The 19,544-nt window shown below is 43.6% G+C and overlaps 1 protein-coding gene across 1 annotated transcript in view; it reads right to left on the bottom strand.

The window, feature by feature from the left end:
• XPR1 (xenotropic and polytropic retrovirus receptor 1) overlaps positions 1-19,544 on the bottom strand; it is a 243,873-nt gene that overhangs the window by 44,809 nt on the left and 179,520 nt on the right. Inside the window, exons 5-7 of the mRNA XM_054037215.1 lie at positions 15,066-15,215; positions 14,627-14,710; positions 13,950-14,031 (exon numbers count right to left, since the gene is read on the bottom strand). Of these exons, the coding sequence (XP_053893190.1) occupies positions 13,950-14,031; positions 14,627-14,710; positions 15,066-15,215 (316 nt within the window). The remainder of the gene's footprint in view (positions 1-13,949; positions 14,032-14,626; positions 14,711-15,065; positions 15,216-19,544) is intronic.

Here is a 19,544-nt window from a genome sequence, read left to right as displayed (position 1 = left end):
AAATGGCAATCAACTCTTTAAACTAGAAGCTTTATCTTTGTCCAGCCCAGGCAGCCTTGTAAAATTTTACCCTCCTGATTGCCCAAGGCAAGGTTTCTTACTGACGGGTGAGTTAAATTGTTTTTTTTCCCCCAATCAATTTCATTTCATTGAATATTCCCATCTCCCTCCTGCCCCTTCCCCTACCCAATCTTTTATTTATTTATTTAAATAGAAAGGCTGGACAGGACCACCCAATTTAACTTCTCTGTGTCAATTAATTTTTCCTCCACCACACCCTCTCTTATTCAATTCCTTTCAACTAAATAGCTCCAATCTTTTCAGTCTCTCCATATGAAACTGTCTCTAATCATTTTCACTCATCTGGCTGGCATTCATAGTTTATATTGCTTGGCATTACTGAGAAAGAAATTATGGATAAGAAGGAATTATTCAAATACTGTCCCTTTAAATTTATATCCAAGAGTGATAATGTTAACAGGTTTCAGGTAACACTGAGCCAAATCAGCAGATGTCTAATTAGCATTCAAAAGGATTTCACCAAAAATGTCTTGAAGAGGGTGACAGCTAAGTTAGTTTACGATAGGACAGTGAAAATATACATCTGAACTTTATTTTGAGCCTGGGCATGCAAGATCAGGGGGCTGCTTGCAAATAAAGGGAGGAAACAATTATACATAGGAAGGGACAGAAGGTGGATATCAACCTGTTTACTCTGGGCAAAGCAGACCCAAAAGTAATGAACAGGAAACACTGTGAAGAATGATGATGGAGCATCATGAGAATAAATCCCACTTATAAATTCTTGGTAAAAGGCAAGGACCAGTGGGGATCTTGCACCACTAGGTGTACCAGAGCTCGGACAGACTACAACTACAGGTGGGAGAGAGTTTGAAGGGTCTATTTGTTAAGACTGAAAAAAAAAAAAAAAAAAAATCTAAGTGCCATGCAAAGTTGCAACACTGTATAAATAGTGAAAATAATTATGCATCAGTTTTCACCATTATGTTCTAGATAATTTCAGTTGGCCTAAGAGTCAGACTCCGCCTGTATTGAAGAAGGGACAACGACAAGTCTGACAACAATCAAGAACAGTTTATTGGAGGTGCAACCAAAAACCACTTTCAACCATTTCATTTTCTTTTATTTCCGGTTTTATGGGTGATTTTGCTCATGAAAATGAAGCACTACTAGGACTGGCCTGAACTAGATAGTAGTGTGGGCAGATAACATGTAAAATCTTCCCTATATTGCTCTGTCAATGCACTCTAACCTTGACCTGCAACTCTATTGTTACTGCAATCCTGACTTCTCGAGAAGAAACCGTCATTTATGGCAAAGTATGTAGCCCCAGTACAGATAGAGGTTATGTTCTCACCAATGCAGAAACATTCATATAATTGGGCAGTACCATCAGCCAGGATGGTGGAACAAGCCAGGATTTCCAGAACAAAAAAATCAATAAAGCCAGGAACACCTTCAAGAGCTTAAATACAGTCTGGAAATCATCAAAATACAACACCAAAACCAAACTCAAGATTTATCAGAGCTGCGTACTTTCAACATTACTTTATAGTGAAGAATGCTGGGGAATGAGAAAGTATGACATGTCCAAACTGTCTTCATTCCATACAACTTGCCTCACAAAAGTATCTTTTTGGCCCAGAACAATCTCAAACCAAGATCTATTGATGCAGTGCAGCCAAGAGGATCTGAGCACCATCATTGCCAGGAGGCACTGGAGATGGATTGGTCATGTGCTTCGGACAGAAACTGATTCCATCACCAGAGTAGCAATAAGATGGACACCTGAAGGCCAGCGAAAACAACATGGAGAAGAGCTGTGGAAGCCGAGCTGAAAAACCTGGGGCACAGCAGATAGGAGTGGAAGAGCTTCGTTGCTGCCCTAAACGCCAGAGGTGTAACGTGAACATGATGGTGATGATGTAGCACTTTTGTGGTGTGTGTAAATGAAGACTAAGCTAAGAGCACCATGATAGAGTTTACTTGTTACCCCCATTTTTCTATGGTCAAAGACTGAGTTGAAAGGCTTGCCTTACTAACCTGCTATTCACCTAGCTCTAATACCTCAGGTCAGCCCAATTACTAAAGTCAACAATAACACGGATTTAGCTGTTACACCTTCACCAACTCACACTTGATAGACAAGTTAAAGCTCTGGTAAAGAGGCATTCAGAGTGTTAACAGATGAAAGGTTTTCTCTGTTCTGATGCTCCCAAGAGGGTCAAAACCTGTTTCAGTTCTATTCAGTTTCTGATATTGCATTTAGATCCAGGATGACATGTTGATTTCTCTTACAAATCCTGTTCAAATACACCTCTACCCCAATATAATGTGACCCGATATAACACGGATTCGGATATAATGCGGTAAAGCAGTGCTCCTGGGGGGAGGGGGAAGGGGGGGAGCTGCGCACTCTGGCGGATCAAAGCAAGTTCGATATAACGTGGTTTCACCTATAATGTGGTAAGATTTTTTGGCTCCCAAGGACAGCGTTATATCGGGGTAGAGGTGTATGTTGCAAAACTGAAGTAATTAGAGTCAGGGTTTTTATCCTCCCCAAGAACCTGCTGTGATTTGAATGCTCTAGCTTTGACCATGTACTATGAAAATGGTACAAACTCTGAATTAGTAGCTTCACTTCACTAATGTATTAACAATTCCATATTCACTAACATCTTATGAGAGATGCTAATATAGAAAAGCTAACACCACATGGATATTTCATGGTATCCCAATACATTAGTCTGTTCTATTACCAAATTCTGTATTTTTACATGTGAAGATGACCCTTGCTATTGTGAGAAAAGTTGCTAGTCATGAGGCATTGTGTAAAATTGTACTTGTTAATAAGTAACAAACCATACCCCTGCTTCAATATACTTTCAGAGCCATCTAGACTCTCAGGAGGTATAAAACATTTAGATACTGCAGCAAATAAGATGTGACATGGAAAGGGGCCATGCCCCCATAGAAGTTAGTAAAGGACAGTCTACCCTATTAAAAGGGCTCTCTCTGGTTCCAACTGCGATAACTGCAACCATTGTGGACTCCAGGTTACTCAAAAACACAGATCTCCAGATGACGTTAATTTTTTTAAAATCAGAAGGTACGGTTGGTGTGTTTTGTAATTGAACCTCCAAGTTCTAACGCCTGCCCTGAGGCATTACAAATTTATAGCCTTGACGTCTCGTTTGTACCAAGCAGACTCTCAAAACACTTTGGTAAAGGTTACTAATATGTTAGCAAAGTAGCAATTTTTTAAATTAACTTTATAGCTGCAAGTACCAGTACAACTTTTATTATCCCAATATTTGTAGAAACTTACAGGTTTCAGGTCATGTCTCCTGATGGAAGCATACTAATTCACATCAGTATTGGTGCATATGTTTGAAGATGAGGACTGTGGTCATGAATTCATTACTACCATTATGATGCTTTTTCATTCTGAACATTGAAAATACACCAATTTCACATTGTGAGATAAATACAGATAGACAGCTGGCTTTAATGGTATTCACAGCTCTCACAGAGATCAAACGTGCAAGCTATAGACAGAAATGTGAAGACAATGTATGAAGTTGCATAAACACATACATTAAAAGAGGCCCCCTGACACACATGGAGGGTGGTAATAAGAGGTGGTTACTTACCTGTAACTGGAGGTTCTTTGAAATGTGTGGTCCCTATTTGTATTCCAAACGTGAGTGCACATGTGCACTATGTGCCAGAGCCAGAAGATTTTCTTAGCAGTATCCCATGACCCACATGTGCATCGTGCATCCCCTCGTGCTTGCAGAGAGGGTACAATAGGCCGAGTGGATCGACGCTTCGCCAATGACCCTCTTTCCAATGAGTAGTCCAGTCCACAGCAGAGGGGATGGATGATGGGTATTGGAATACAAATAGGGGGCCACACATCTCAAATGTAAGTAACCTCCTCCTCTTCAAGTGATGGTCCCTATGTGAATTCCAAAGGTGGGTGAGCAGCAAGCAATGATCAGTGTGGAGGTAAGTGCAAGGATGCGAGAGGAAGTGCAGTCTGTAGTATGGTGTGGCCACTGCAGCGTCCACAGCTGCCCCTTGGGCGATGGCATAGTGGGATGTGAATGTGTGTATGGAGCACGATGTTGCTGCATGACAGATGTCTTGCCAAGAGAGGTCTGTTAGGCAGACTGATGTGGCTGCTTGCACAGAGTGCGCTGTGACACCATCAGGCGACAGTACTTTGGATAGCATTCATAGATGCACCCAGAGACCCATTTGGAGACGAAGATGGAATGGCATGCGGGTAGAGTCTGAGAAGGTCTATGAACCAAAACTGACAGGGCCAGAACGGGACTGAATATTATGGTGGCGCAGTCCCGGTGGATCTTGCATTGCACTTGTGGGAGGAGGGGAATGGTGTGGGGAGGCGTAGCGGAGGGGAGAAGAGCATCACCCTATGAATCCTCTGATGGCTCCCCTGAAACAATAAAGGGGCAATTTGCGGTTCTCGGGGGTGGAGAAGAGATCCAAGCGTGGGTTGCCCCATTTGTGGAAGAGAGCTCAGAACGTGGCACTGTGCAATTCTCACATGTGGTTGAGGTACAGAATCCTGCTGAGCACGTCGGACAGGGAATTTTGGGTGCCCAGGAGGTATGTCACGTGGAGCTTGAATTCACTAGCTTGTTAAGTTAGGTGTTAGTGGTGTTTGACCTTTTATTTCTTAGTAACTATGATAAATGAAGAGGGGGGGGAGAGAGCTCCCTTTTATGGACACCCAGCCTCTTAGAGTTGTTCTCTACTTGCTTTCCCTGTAAAAGGTTAAAAGTAGGTAAAAGGAAGGGAGTGGGCACCTGACCAAAAGAGCCAATGGGAAGGCTAGAACTTTTTAAAATTGGGAAAAATCTTCCCCTTTGTTCTGTTGTTGTTCTCGGGGAGAAGCAGAGACAGGGCTGCAGCTATGCTGTAAGAGCTTGGGCCAGGTATGAAAAATCATCAAATCATACCTATAAACTACTTATCTGAAACCCCAGATGTGCAAGTAGATCAGGAAATGTCTAGGAAGATGCGATTAGGTTTATTTCTGTTTACTTCATGGCTTGTGGACTCCTCTGTGCTAACCCCAAGTTTATTTCTGTTTACTTCATGGCTTGTGGACTCCTCTGTGCTAACCCCAAATGGAGATATCCCATCTCCTAGAACTGGAAGGGACCTTGAAAGGTCATTGAGTCCAGCCCCTGCCTTCACTAGCAAAACCAAGTACTGATTTTGCCCCAGATCCCTAAGTGGCCCCCTCAAGGATTGAACTCACAACCCTGGGTTTAGCAGGCCAATGCTCAAACCACTGAGCTATCCCTCCCCCCAAACAAAAATGCTTTTGTTTTGCTTGTAATCTTAAAGCTGGACCTCAAGAAGGTTATTCTTGATGCTTAATTATTCTAAGTGGATTTTTTAAATCTAGTAATAGCCTGAGTTTTCAAATGTATTTTCTTTCTTTGTTTTTAATAAAATTTACCTTTTTTAAGAACAGGATTGGATTGTGTGTCCTAAGAGGTTTGTGCACATGTTGTTTAATAAGCTGGTGGCAACAGCTGATTTCCTTTGTTTTCTTTCTCACCTCTTTCTGTGCGTGCGTGAGAGAGAGAGAGGGCTTGAGGGGTACCCTATAGGAAGGAATTCCCAAGTGCGCCTTCCTGGGTTCTCAAAGAGGTTTTTGCACTTGGGTGGTAGCATTATCTACCCATCCAAGGTCAGAGAAAAACTGTAACCTTGGGAGTTTAATACAAGCTTGGAGTGGCCAGTATTAATTTTTAGAATCCTTGCAGGACCCCACCTTCTGCACTCAAAGTGCCAGAGTGGGGAATTAGCCTTGACATGGTGGCAGAGCGGTGGGATCATTTTTAACCAGAAGCACAGACCTCAGGATTTTAAAAGGACACATTTTTCCTTTTGGCAGCTTGCAAAGTCAGGGAGTTTTCTTTTTTTTTTTCTTTTCTTTGCTGCCTGAGGCGGAACAGGCACGAAAAGGGATCACCCTGCCGAGCCAGGGAGTCCAACAAGCAGGGTTTTTTTTTTTTTGTGGCAACAAAATAGCTAGGCTAGAGTAGGGCAGCCCTGTGCATGAGGTTGCGGTCGGGCACCGAAACGCTAGAGCAACCAGTCTTCCCAAAGTGGCACACCACGGAGAAGACACACCCAGATCTGCTGGAGGCGGAAGCGAGAAGAGAGGCAAAGCACTTGGCAGCGAAGGCGAAGTGCTTGGAGGTGGATATAGAGCTGAAGCGCTTAGATCTGGAAAAGGCTAAACTGGATCAACCAAGTAGCCCTAACAGTCCTTCTCCAGGTGCCGCACCCCATTCCAAGAAATTCCCCACATACAAGGTAGGCCTTCTTAGAAAATTTTGAAAGTGCCTGTCTTGGATACAGCATCCCTCCAGACCAGTATATGGTGGAGCTGAGGCCACAACTCAGTGGACCCTTAGCAGAGGTGGCAGCTGAAATGCCTAAATAACACATGAATGAGAATGAACTTTTTAACAAAAGGCCAGAATTAGAATGGGGCTAACACCTGAGCATGCCCATCGGCGGTTCAGAGCCCTAAGGTGGAAACCAGACGTGGAATTTTCCCAACAAGCCTACCACATTGTAAAAAATTGGATGCCTGGATATCAGGAGCAAATGTTAAGTCTCTGGAAGATTTGTCTCTCCTAATACAAATGGAGCAGTTCTTAGAGGGTGTTCCTGAGGAAATAGAAAGGTACATCCTAGATGGGAAGCCCAAAACTGCTGGGTGATGCTTTAAATGTAATGAGCTGGGGAATATGAAGGCCAAATGCCCCGAGAGCACCAGACAACTGCAACTCATCACCCTGGGGCCCCACCGAGAGCCTTCAGGCCCAGATGCCTTGCAAATACCCCCAGAGCGAAGGAATCATAGAATATCAGGGTTGGAAGGGACCTCAGGAGGTCATTTAATCCAACCCCCTGCTCAAAGCAGGACCAATCCCCAGACAGATTTTTACCCCAGTTCCCTAAATGACCCCCTCAAGGATTGAACTCACAACCCCAATGCTCAAACCACTGAGCTATCCCTCCCCCCAAAACTGAGTGTGGGTGGGAGGAAGATTACTGCGTGGACAGACACTGGAGCACAGGTGTCCGCTATCTACAAATCCCTGGTGGACCCCAAATTCATCGACCCAGAGGCCCAAGTGATGGTGCAACCCTTTACGGCCAACTCTTTTAACTTGCTTACAGCCAAGTTGCCTGTCCAGTACAAGGGCTGGTCAGGAATATGGACTTTTGCAGTCTATGATGATTATCCCATTCCCATGCTGCTGGGAGAAGACGTAGCCAACCATGTGAGGCTACAAAAAGGGTGGGGATGGTCACCCACAGCCAGGCTAAACAGGCCTCCACACCTAACCCCATTCCTGAGCCTCCTACAGAAACCCAGTCTGTGTCCCCTGATACCATAGGCCTGGGGACCCAGCCAGAGGTGGTGAAACCAGACCCCAGACCAGAGTCTATGGCAGCAGTTGTAAATCCAGTTCCTGGGACCCAGCCAGAACCAGCCCAAGGATTAGAACTGGCGGAGCAGTCAGCACTAGAGCCTGTGCTTGCAACCCCACCAGAGTCAGGGGAGCCAGCACCAAAGGGCACCACAGAACCTGCACCTGCAGCAGCAGCTAAACCGGCACAAGAAACTCAACTGGAGCCTGAAATACAACCTAGTGCACCAGCGGAGAGCGGTTCACAGTTGATGGAGACACCCCTATATCATCTGCATTGCTTCCAGTGGGACCAAGCCCAAATTCACAACCCAGCGAGGAACTAATGTCTCCAGCATCAATGGAGCAGTTCCAGGCAGAGCAGGAAGTGGATGAAAGCCTCAAGGGAGCTTGGATGGCGGCACGGAGCGACCCACCGCCTCTCAGCTCTTCCAATAGGTCCAGGTTTGTTGTAGGATGAAGACTCTTATACAAGGAAACCCTTTTGGGTGGGCACAAGACATCCTCAGAGACAATTGGTAGTTCCAACTAAGTATAGGGAAAAACTCTTGAGCTTAGCCCACGATCACCCTAGTGGCTATGCTGGGGTGAACAGGACCAAAGACTGTTTGGGGAAGACATTTCACTGGGAGGGAATGGGCAAGGACGTTTCTACCTATGTCCGGTCTTCTGAGGTGTGCCAGAGGGTGGGAAAGCCCCAAGACCAGGTCAAGGCCCCTCTCTAGCCACTCCCCCTAATTGAGGTTCCATTTCAGCGTGTAGCTGTGGATATTCTGGGTCCTTTCCCTAGGAAGACACCCAGAGGAAAACTGTACATACTGACCTTCATGGATTTTGCCACCTGATGGCCGGAAGCAGTAGCTCTAAGCAAAACCAGGGCTAAAAGCGTGAGCCAGGCACTGGCAGACATTTTTGCCAGGGTAGGTTGGCCCTCCGACATCCTTATGGATTCGGGAACTAACTTCCTGGCAGGGACCATGAAACGTCTTTGGGAAGCTCATGGAGTGAACCACTTGGTTGCCATCCCTTACCACCATCAAACAAAGAGCCTAGTGGAGAAGTTTAATGGGACTTTGGGGGTCATGATATGTAAATTCGTGAATGAGCACTCCAGTGATTGGGACCTAGTGTTGCAGCAGTTACTCTTTGCCTACAGGGCTATACCACATCTCAATTTGGGATTTTCACTCTTTGAACTTGTTTATGGCCATGAAGTTAAGGGGCCATTACAGCTGGTGAAGCACCAATGGGCGGGGGTTACATCTTCTCCAGGAACTAACATTTTGGACTTTGTAACCAACCTGCAAAACACCCCCTCAAAGACTCTCGAGCCCTTGCTTGAGAAAACCTACAGGACGCTCAACAAGAACAAAAGGCCTGTCCACGAAAGCTTATGCTCTAATAAATTTGTTAGTCTCTAAGGTGCCACAAGTACTCCTGTTCTTCTTTTTGCGGATACAGACTAACATGGCTGTTACTCTGAAACTTGTCAGAGAGTGTTCCTTCAGAGTAGGTGACCAAGTTATGGTCCTAAAAGTGCCCCAGGCCAATAAGATGGAAGCGTTGTGGGAGGGGCCATTTATGGTTCGAGAGCGCCTGGGAGTTGTTAATTACCTCATAGCGTTCCCGGACCCTACCCTAAAGTATACCATGTTAATTCTCTTTTATTCCTGAGAAATCAAGGTTCTCCAGTTTACAGCCCAGGAGAGAGAGAACGCTGAGTGGCCTGAAGGAGTCTACTATGAAGGGAAAAGCAACGGTGGCGTAGAAGAGGTAAACATTTCCATAACCCTTAAGCATAAGCAGCAACAGCAAATCCAGGAGCTGTGCACCATCTTCATGCCAATGTTTTCAGCCACCCCAGGATGGACAGAATGGGCATACCACTCCATTGACACAGGTGGTGCTTGCCCAATTAGAGCCCAACCCTACTGGATGGCTCCTCAAGCCAAAACTGCAATAGAAAGGGAGATCAAGGAAATGTTACAGATGGGTATAATCCGCCCCTCTGAGAGTGCATGGGCCCCTCCAGTAGTTCTGGTTCCCAAACCAGATGGGGAAATCCGCTTTTGCATGCACTACTGTAAGCTAAATGCTGTAACTTACCCAGAGAACTATCCAATGCCATGCACAGATGAGCTACTGGAACAACTGGGACATGCCCAAACTAAGGGGTATTGGCAAGTGCGCTAGATGACCCAGCCAAAGAAAGACCAGCCTTCATCACCCATGTAGGGCTGTACGAATTTAATGTGCTCCCTTTTGGACTTCGAAATGCACCTGTCACCTTCCAGACACTGGAAGATAACCTTCTGGCTGGATTTGGGGAATTTGCAGTCGCCTACCTTGACGATGTGGCTATATTCTCAGATTCACGGGCAGAACACCTGGAACTCCTCCAAGCTGTCTTCCAGAGCATAAGGGAGGCAGGATTAAACATTAAGGCCAAAAAATGTCAAATAGGCCTAAACAGGGTAACGTACCTTGGACACCAGGTTGGTCAAGGAACTATCAACCCCTTACAGGCTAAAGTAAATGCTATCGAAAATTGGCCTGTTTCCTAAACCTCCAGGAAGAAATCCCAGCTGGTGTGGACCCAATCTAAACGAGGCTTGCCAGCACCGTTTGTGATTTGGGGTGTGTCTGACAAATGAAAAGGGGGGAGGGTAGCTTCTTTTTATGGACAACCAGCCTCTCCCCAGGTACGGAGGTGCTACGTACTCTATAGCGCCCTTTGCAAGAAGAGCATCTGCTTCTTGTTGGACAATGCATTGTTGGGAAGAGTCCCATGAAAGCGTCCTGGGGGAGGGGTGATCCGGGAGATGCAGGGTGAAATCAAGAAGTTCTATGGAGTATCCATGATGGGTGATCTCCAGTATCCAATGGTCCATGGTGATCTTGCCCCAATTGTGGACCAACAGGTCAAGACAGCCCTGAAAGACAACACGGGACGCTACGGGTGGCAATGGGGAAGGTTCACAGTTCTCGACCAATGCGTCACAACTGGGATTCTGGTTGTTGGTGGGAGAGAGTCGAGGAGGTGGCTGAGACTCGGAAACACTGCCACTGGAACCCTGCTGCCTTCACGGGGCATCCTGTTATTGTTGGTAGTAGGCCAGGTAGGGCACGTGTGGGCGGGGACAGAACTGTTGGCGCTGTTGCCTGCTCCATGGAGCTGGGGTATAGATCCCTTTGGATTGCAACATGGCCCTGGAGTCCTTCAATGAGCGAAGGGACTCGTCCGTCTTTGCATAGAACATTTTGTCCTCTTCAAAGGAGAGGTCCTCGATAGTAGTTTTGACCTCCTGAGGAAAGCTGGATGACTGTAGCCACGAGTCACGGTGCATGACTATTCCTATCGCAAGGGATGAGAGGATGTGCCACATTAACCGCTGCTTAGAGGCCCATCTTGCTAACTAGGCATCCCCACATCCACCAGCACCTGAAATTGCTGCTGTTGTCTGGTGGCAGTTTGTCCCAGAACTCTGCTAGCCGTGCATCGTTATTAATATATCCCCAGGTCCGCTGCCATTCTCTGTAGCAGGTCTTGATACTGCCAGTGATCGTCCAGCGGAGACAGGGAGGGAGGAATCAGCACCTTGTCTGGTGAAGATGAAGCGGCCGTGGGGACCAGCGGAGTTGGCTTGACATCCGCCTCTTCCTTGGAGCCTGATGGTGCTGGTGGAGAAGCGTGGGTGGAGTGACAGGACGCTTGGGAGGGTGGTTAGCACTGGCAGGTAGGGAGCTCAGTGCACCCAATATGGTCAAGGGGAGGGTTCCTATGGTTGCAGTGGGTCCCACAAGTACCAATACCAGACCCTCACGACTGGGTCATATGCCAGTGGGAAAGGTAATCGGATGCACAGTCCGAGCTGCAATGAGACATCAGGGAGAAGGGTTCTGGCTCAGAAAACTCCTCCAACTCAGAGGACAGTTCCAGCAGTGGAGGGATTGGCAGAACAGGGAGCTGCGCTGTGGTGCCAGCAGGGGCCTGTCTGGCTGTAACAGGAGCAGTTCATCTGCCGGAGCAGGGACCTTGCGGGTGAGTGGAGGTCCAGAGAGGAGCAGAGTGGGCAGGTAGGGAAGTATAAGCTCCTCTGCCGAGAGAAGGGGCTCCAAGCAGCCAGGAGTCTGTGGAGTGCCTGTAAAGAGACAAGAGGGCCCCGGTGGTGTCTGCAGGGCTTGTTCAAGCAGCACGGAGGTGGTGGCTGGATGTGTGATGCAGGCATCAGTGAACAGTCCAGATGGGCAGGTGCCGGGGTGGCCAATGGCACCACTGGATCCTTCTTGCACCAGGCTTTTCCCTCTTCACCCAGGGAAGCTTGGGCACTGGTCTCTGTATGTGATGTCTCACCAAACCTTGCCTGGTTTGGGGAGGAAACACTGCGTTTATGAGCAGTCCACTGCGGGGACCTGCTCTTGTGCCCATGACAGTACTTCTTACTCTCATGCCTGAGCTTGTCCATCAGTGGTACTGCTGGATCTGGGGCACGGGAAGTGGTCAGAGGGGCACTCACCACCAGTGATGGTCGCTCTACCAGCGATTCTGATGGTCCCAGATCTGAATGCACATGCAGCCACATTGCCTCCTGCACCAGAAAGTTATGGAGGCAGAGCTCCTGAGCTTCCTGGGTTTGAAGCAGGAACGACTTGCAGATAGAGCAATGCACTGCGATATGAGGCAACAGGAGGCAACAGAGACACCAACAGAGAAGGAGCATGGGCAGGATATACCCTTCTTGAACCCCATGGTGCGGGGCACAGTTACCAGGGAGGGGGAGACAATCCCCAAATGCGGGTGACTAATACTAACTCTGACACTACTATATACACCTCTACCCAGATATAACGCGAATTCGGATATAACGCGGTGAAGCAGTGCTCCGGGGGCAGGGGGGCGCTGGGCACGCCGGTGGATCAAGGCAAGTTTGATACAACGCGGCTTCACCTATAAAACGGTAAGATTTTTTGGCTCCCGAGGACAGCGTTATATCGAGGTAGAGGTGTACAACTATCTAACAGCAGAACAACTATGTACAGAAAAAACAGATGAAATCACTTTCTTAGTAAAAACTAAGAGCACAAAGGAACAGCGGGTCCCGACTCAGGCCAGTGATAGTAAGAGGGAACTGGAAAGGCGTTGACCCGTACAGCCTATTATACCCTCAGCTGCAAGCACAAAGGACACTGCGAAGAAAACCTTCCAGCGTATGGCGCACATGCACACCCACATCTGGAATACATACAGGGACCATCACTCAAAGAAAAAAATTGCATCTATCATAGAAAAATAAGGAAAGCAATTCAGCAAACAGCTTCCAGAACAAACATTTTATCCTGAAGATGACTGGATTCAATTTTTAAAATACCTGATTAAAAATTCTTTTAAATTGAATACACGGGCTTTCCCTAGTGCAAAGAGATATCGACTGATTTGCTAGCTGTTTCTTTTGCATTATTTAAACAGACTACTACTCCACTGGAGACAAAAATCAGGCCTTTTCGTATGCAACTGAAAAAGCTTCTTGCAACAAAGCAGAATTCCCACTCTGGACCAGTAACATTGGTCTGATTTCTACTGTTGATGGTTCTGTGTAATGTACCACAATAAGTAAGGGGGTTTTACCTTGATGAGAGGAGGCAAACCAAAATAAATACAAAGCCAATAGTTCTCAAACTTTTTTACTGGTAACCCCTTTCACATAGCAAGTCTCTGAGTGCGACACCCCTTATAAATTAAACACACTTTTTAATATATTTAACACCATTATAAACGCTGGATGCAAAGCGGGGTTTGGGGTGGAGGCTGACAGCTCGTGACCCCTCATGTAATAACCTTGTCACCCCCCGAGGGGTCCCAACCCCCAGTTTGAGAACCCCTGTACAAAGCGCAGGTGATATGAGGATTGATTGACATTTTGTGTGCTTGTCATAATTTACCAACAAAGCAATATACCACTAGGTCAGCTCCATAGGGACCTGGCACTGAAACCCCAGAAATTTCAGTAAGAAACTTTTTAAAAGGATGAAATTGCATGACATAATGCTGCTTGAAACTGGACCCTCAGTCTGTGAACCAGCAGTTTTACAGCAGGCAATATCAATTCCTTCTTCCAGTGAGTCAGTAATATACAAAATATGAATCCTAAGAGAACCCCAGGAGAGATAAAGTGGATGCAACTGTCAACAACAAAAGGTCCAGAGGACACAGAAGTGGTAAAATTTGCATGAGATTCCACCAAGAATAGATGTAAGAAGCCAGTATCATAACTACAGCATGTTATAAAAGCATTACCTACCAAGCCTTCTTACCAGCAATGTTCTGACAAATTCAACCCTGTTACTACTACTCATTCAACACTTATAAGGTAATAAAAGCAAACCTAGAATCAGGCTCTGGGTGTCATTTGGATCCAAGAGAAGGATACCTACCTGAAAGTATGATAGTGATGTTCAGCACAATGACTATGCCACAGAACAAGCCAACCCTGAAAGTGGTCCATGCTGGTGCAGGCTGTAAATAGAACAACAGTTGACTTAACGGCAGAATACTAATTTATCTCCAATGCACATTAATTTTCAGAATAAATGTCAAACCAATGAATATAGCATTCTAACTTACATTCTAATACCTCCTTCCCCTGTAAGATGAAGTTTCTTAAATCCTATAAGTACAACATAGCACCAGCCAAGAGCATTATGCAACATCAGAACAGAGAGCCCAAGTGTATTAATGTCTTCTGAGAAATCTGCCAGGTCTTTACATCAGCATTCCGACACAGAAGAGCATGGCCAGAACTATCTATACTAACAGTAAGTTTGAAAGGCTAAAATTTATTTCCCCATATTATTCACCTCTCTACCATTACCTTGCCTTAATACATTAGCACTTGCAATGCCATTTCCAAATCTTCTGAGACTAAAGTATGTTACCTTTTCTAAGCACCAAATAATTTAAGGTGCTGGTCATCTCTAATGACGGGTATAAACACCCATTTCAATATATTCGGACTTTTACATTCTGCTGGGGGGGGGGGGGGTTTGAAATATAATTTGATGCATCAGCTAATCTGAGAAGAAAACAGGAATTATGGAACTTAAATTCTCACCTGAGCAGCTCCCAAGGGTGGGACACGTAAACGCTTCATGGCCTTCTGTCTGTCTCCATCTTCTAACTCATTGGTCACCACTGTCTATGGGCATAAATCACAAGAATTTAATGCAGGGTCTACCCAGTGAAAGAAAAAGTGGCAGAGTGATGACACATTACACATCAATTACATCATTATTATGAATTACTCTTAACATCACTGTAATTTCACATAGTGAAAGTTAACAGCTGAAGCCAATGTACACACAAACCCACAAATTACAAGTGACCAATGCCAGAAATTAGTGGTTCTTTCAAATCAATTAATAGTTGCATTGGCAATTAAAGCATTTATTCCCAACACAGTACAGGAGCTCAGGGTTATTACTGGTGAAGGGAGAGAAGAGCATTGTTTCTCTACATAAAATGGAAGTAATACACAGTTCAGCATTCTCTACCTCTGTTTCAGAGATGAGCTGGTTGATTTTCTTGCAAGTATAGAATGGTGCCACCTCCACATGGGCCACCCGCCAATCTGCACCCCGGGGTGTCTCCAGGATCTTGTCATGCTTCTTCAGGATCTTACGGAATCCTGTGAAGTTCAGGTTCTAGAGACAAGAAAAATAAAACATTATTTTTTAGCCTCAGCTAACAATGAAGAACATTGAAATCTGGTAACATTCCCGTGATAGCAGAGAAAGAACAGCCAATAAGGTTTGTTAATTAGAGAATCTTTTGGATAAATATTTCAGGAGGGTTGTTTGGTCTACAGAGCTATTAAATAAAGGAATAAAAATACTTATTCAAAAAATAATAGTAAGACTGTGGGATGGAGGGCATGAAAAACATGAAATTATTTGTAGAGAACTTCTAAAGTCTAATACTTATTCAGTCTCATGATAGTAATGTATGCAATACCAGCAGCTATTAAAACAGAGTTAATCAAGAAGACAATGTATATTCAGAGAAAAGGGTTGTGTCAATACCATCCAATATACTCATTCACACAGATGTTTCAAAGGTTCTAAAGCAGTAGATGATCTGAGAGTGCTAACCCAAACACAGAATTACACCTTTGTTTTTGCTTAAAAATGAAACAGACGTTTATATATAAAACAAGAATACAATTAAGAGAAAATCTGTAGAAGAAAAGTGATCACAATTAACTATAATAAAAAAAGCATGACATAAAGTGGACTAGACACAGAAGAATATGAACATAACACACTGAACCTTGTGGAACACAAATTTTTTACTCTGCAAAGTGAAGTTGCTGCCACCTCTCCTTCCCTAACCAAACGGGCAACCTTCTGGATGAAAATTCAATGTAGATAGCTGAGCTTTGGCTATACTGAGCACTTTTCCTACAGTAATTTTGATTCTGATTATCTGTTTGTACAGTCTCAGGTAACAGTAGCTCATTCAAGTATGTCCTGTGTACCATATCACAGTTTGTCTATATACTGACAGTTGTTATGATGAGCTCTTAACTGAAATTTATATGTGCAGAAAGTTGAAAGAGGGTCATTTTGTAAGAACAAAGTTGCTTTTAGCTTCATCCTCTTATCCAGGCACCCACTGCCCAGGCATCACACCTACTTGTCTTTTGGGGATTTTTTGTTCTCTCTTTTGGATAGGGAAGGCTACTGATTCCTAGTTCCTTCATTTTAAAACCAAGATTGAACACATTAATACTAGAGAATACACAGCAGTACAGTGTAACACACTCAATAAGATATATCCTTGTCAAGAAAAATTAGAAAGCATTTTATATGTCATGGCAATTAAATCCTGCCAAGTGTGTTCCTAGAAAGGATTTTGCATTATGTGAATAGAAAACAAGTCTGAGCTTGAAGTCAAAGGGAGCTGAGAGTATTCGGGATCTTTTCAAGATCAGGCCCACAGTAATTAGTTGAAAAAAAAGAGGGTTAACAGAGATATGTGTAAGCCCAGATTCATTAGTTTATATATTTTTTATACATAGTAATGGAAAAGCTCATTATAGCAACTGGGAGTAGACTGAAGACTGCTATGATCAAGCATATTTGAAATACTGTGGTATCTAACTATGCAAAGAAATCACCAACAGCACTTCATGTTCTACTCAGCTTATTCAGCCTAATATTAGCTATACAGATAGACAAGAAAGGAATGATATTTTTTTGTTTATAAAAACTAGCCCATGGACTAGATTTGAAAGAAAAATACAGAGAATGGCAGAATTCAATGCCTTTGGGAGCGGCTCCAACTAATCTGCTGAAATGATTTTCAATCTAATTATGCCTGGAGTGATTTAATATCAGACCCCCATTGTGCAGTAGGTAAGGAAGGGACACGGAGATGGGAATAGGAAGCCAATGCATTAATGATTTGCATTATCGCAGACAAGAGAGACTTTAATTACTTTCTATTGGAAAAATCCAGCGTTTCACCCCGGGACAGCAGAGCCTTGTTTCATAAAGTTGAAATGGAAAAATGTAACAAAATGATAATTTTGGTCACAGATTTTACTGTTGCCCTGAACTGACTAATGTTATTTGTTGGTGTGAGTAATTAGCATATCTCAGGAAGAACAGCCCAATATTTTTACATCATGTATCCTAGAGTTCTTCTTGCAGGGGAGCTTCCTCTTCTGACAGCACAAGTTCCATGATTCCAAAGCTGTGCACTAAAGAAGTTAAACACTGCTAAATGGTAGTTTCTATGAAGGACTTTTGCAGTTGATACAAATACAAAAGCAAAAACTCAGAGAAATAATTTACTCAGCCTGAAATTCTGTATTTTGCTTACTACTGAAGATAATCTTGTTTTTGAATAGAAGCTCTCTCCTCCAAACTCAGCTTCTATTACTACTAGATACTAAAGTGAAGTCCATAAGCCTAAATTTTATATCAGTTTGCCAACATATAAATGACTAATACCACAAAACCACAATGCCGACTTACATTATGCAAAATCAACAGAGGATGAGGGAACGGGCTCAGAGAGAAAGTGCTTGCTTGTATGTAAATATCAGTTAATTAGAAAATTCAGGATCACATGCAGGTCAAATACATGTAGGTTTAACTAGAATATATTGACGTTTTTAGCCTTGCCATTCTTCCACCATAACAGTGGATTTTAATACGCCCTCCTATATCTTGCTCACTAGGTTTTTTTCTCAATTTGCTCTTTTCAGCAACTCATTATCTTTGTACTGCTGCACTGTGTAAAGCCACTGCTTTCTATGATGAATTCAAACAGTTTGTGGCTATTAATTTCAAGCTTTCCCCTTTTATGTTCACATTCTCATATCTATTTCTCTATTAGTGAGATCTAAGTGGTAGTTTTACTATTTGGGTCATGACCTTGTTTTTTAATTGAGGAACCTTTAATGATAAATGTTTGGCTGATGCCCACACATAACTGAGCAGTTAAAATTACTCCATGGGTATGTATCCTGCAGTTTTAAGTAGTGTTAGAATTGGTGCATGAATTTTTTTGTTGTTCTACTGCAGTCTGTAAAAGATACCTACTGTTTCATCTTATTTTTTCCTTCTTTGTAACCCAACTCAAAAAGCTTCACCACTACACAAACAGAGAGAATTGTAAATATATTTGACATAATGCCACCCTTCTTCACCTCACGTTCTATTTCTTCTATGCAGATTAATACAGTCTACGTTAACATTCCAATTATGAGATTCTTCCTACATGGTTTCATTTATGCCTAAGCAGATAACTGCCATAACTTATTAATTCACCTAGTGCTTACCACACTGCCTGCGTTTGTGTTCAGATGCTTTTTCATACACGTACTCTTTGTCCTTTGGTTTAGAACAATTTCATCTTTTTTTCCCTCACTTTCCAACCTGGTATAAAACCCTCAAAGATGCCCTGCCAGTTTTGGATGCAGATGGGTCTGCGTAAGTGGAGACTTCCAAATCCAAACAGGCTCAGAGTCTATACCAATGTTTAGTGAATGTAAAATTATCTTTGACACACTTACTAGTTGCTTTCTACTATCAGTGACTTCTTCCTTCCTTCATGACTGGTACCTAAAGTCTTTCTAAGGAATCATTTGCACTGTCCTCATCTTACCAGGCCACAGAAGTGATTTCTGATAATAAAGTCCAAGAGCCTAGTATTCTTTTTTAAAAAGAAATAAAAGGAAAAAGTGGCCAACATGGCTTCACCAGGAAGTGAACAAAGATCTGAGGTTACTCTATCTACTTCAGGGTTGTGAACTAGCTGCTATTGCTGTAAGTAACTGAGTGCTTCCAGTAGTACTAGAAGCCTGTATCAGCTTATAGGCCAATCTGCAGCTTGCTTTAACAATAGTTGGACCAAGATTTTCCATCTTGGGAACCTAAAGTAAAGCAATTCAATCCATGTTTAGGGATCTAAATACATTGTCTAATTTTGGGAAATGCTGAGTACCAGCAAACCCACTGAAGTCTAGGGGAGCTGAAAATCCTCAGAAAAAAAATCAAACTACTAAAGCCTCGTCTATACTATGGAACTTCACAAAGTAATTCCCAATGGTGGGATTCTGTTTGGTAAAATTCCCTAGCATAAAGTCTGTCTTATTTAGGTGACTATACAAGGATGTAGATGCTTTCCTTTAGGAACCCAAGTTTGAACATTCTAGTTAAGTTCACAGGCTAAAAAAAAGTGGTTATGAAATTTTCAGTGTCACACATATTACATACAATATGACACTTTAAGAAGTAAAGTGGTAAAGTAAAAAAACCCACCAATTAAATTAAATTAAATTAAATTATTGGAACACAAACCAGTCTCTATAACCACTACAATCCCATTTTTCAGTGCTACAAATCTAAATATGTCTAAGATTTAATTCTTTTATACTTGCCTCCAGGCTAACAATTTTTATGCCAAGTTGCATCCCATAGAATTTAACAGAAAAGTTAGAAACTCTCGAAAATGTGAGTTTT

This window comes from Malaclemys terrapin, chromosome 8 (genome assembly GCF_027887155.1).
Source record: "Malaclemys terrapin pileata isolate rMalTer1 chromosome 8, rMalTer1.hap1, whole genome shotgun sequence".
Classification (NCBI taxonomy): domain Eukaryota; kingdom Metazoa; phylum Chordata; order Testudines; family Emydidae; genus Malaclemys; species Malaclemys terrapin.
The sequence above is the reverse complement of the archived record's forward strand: the minus strand, read 5'-3'. Positions and strand labels throughout refer to the sequence as shown.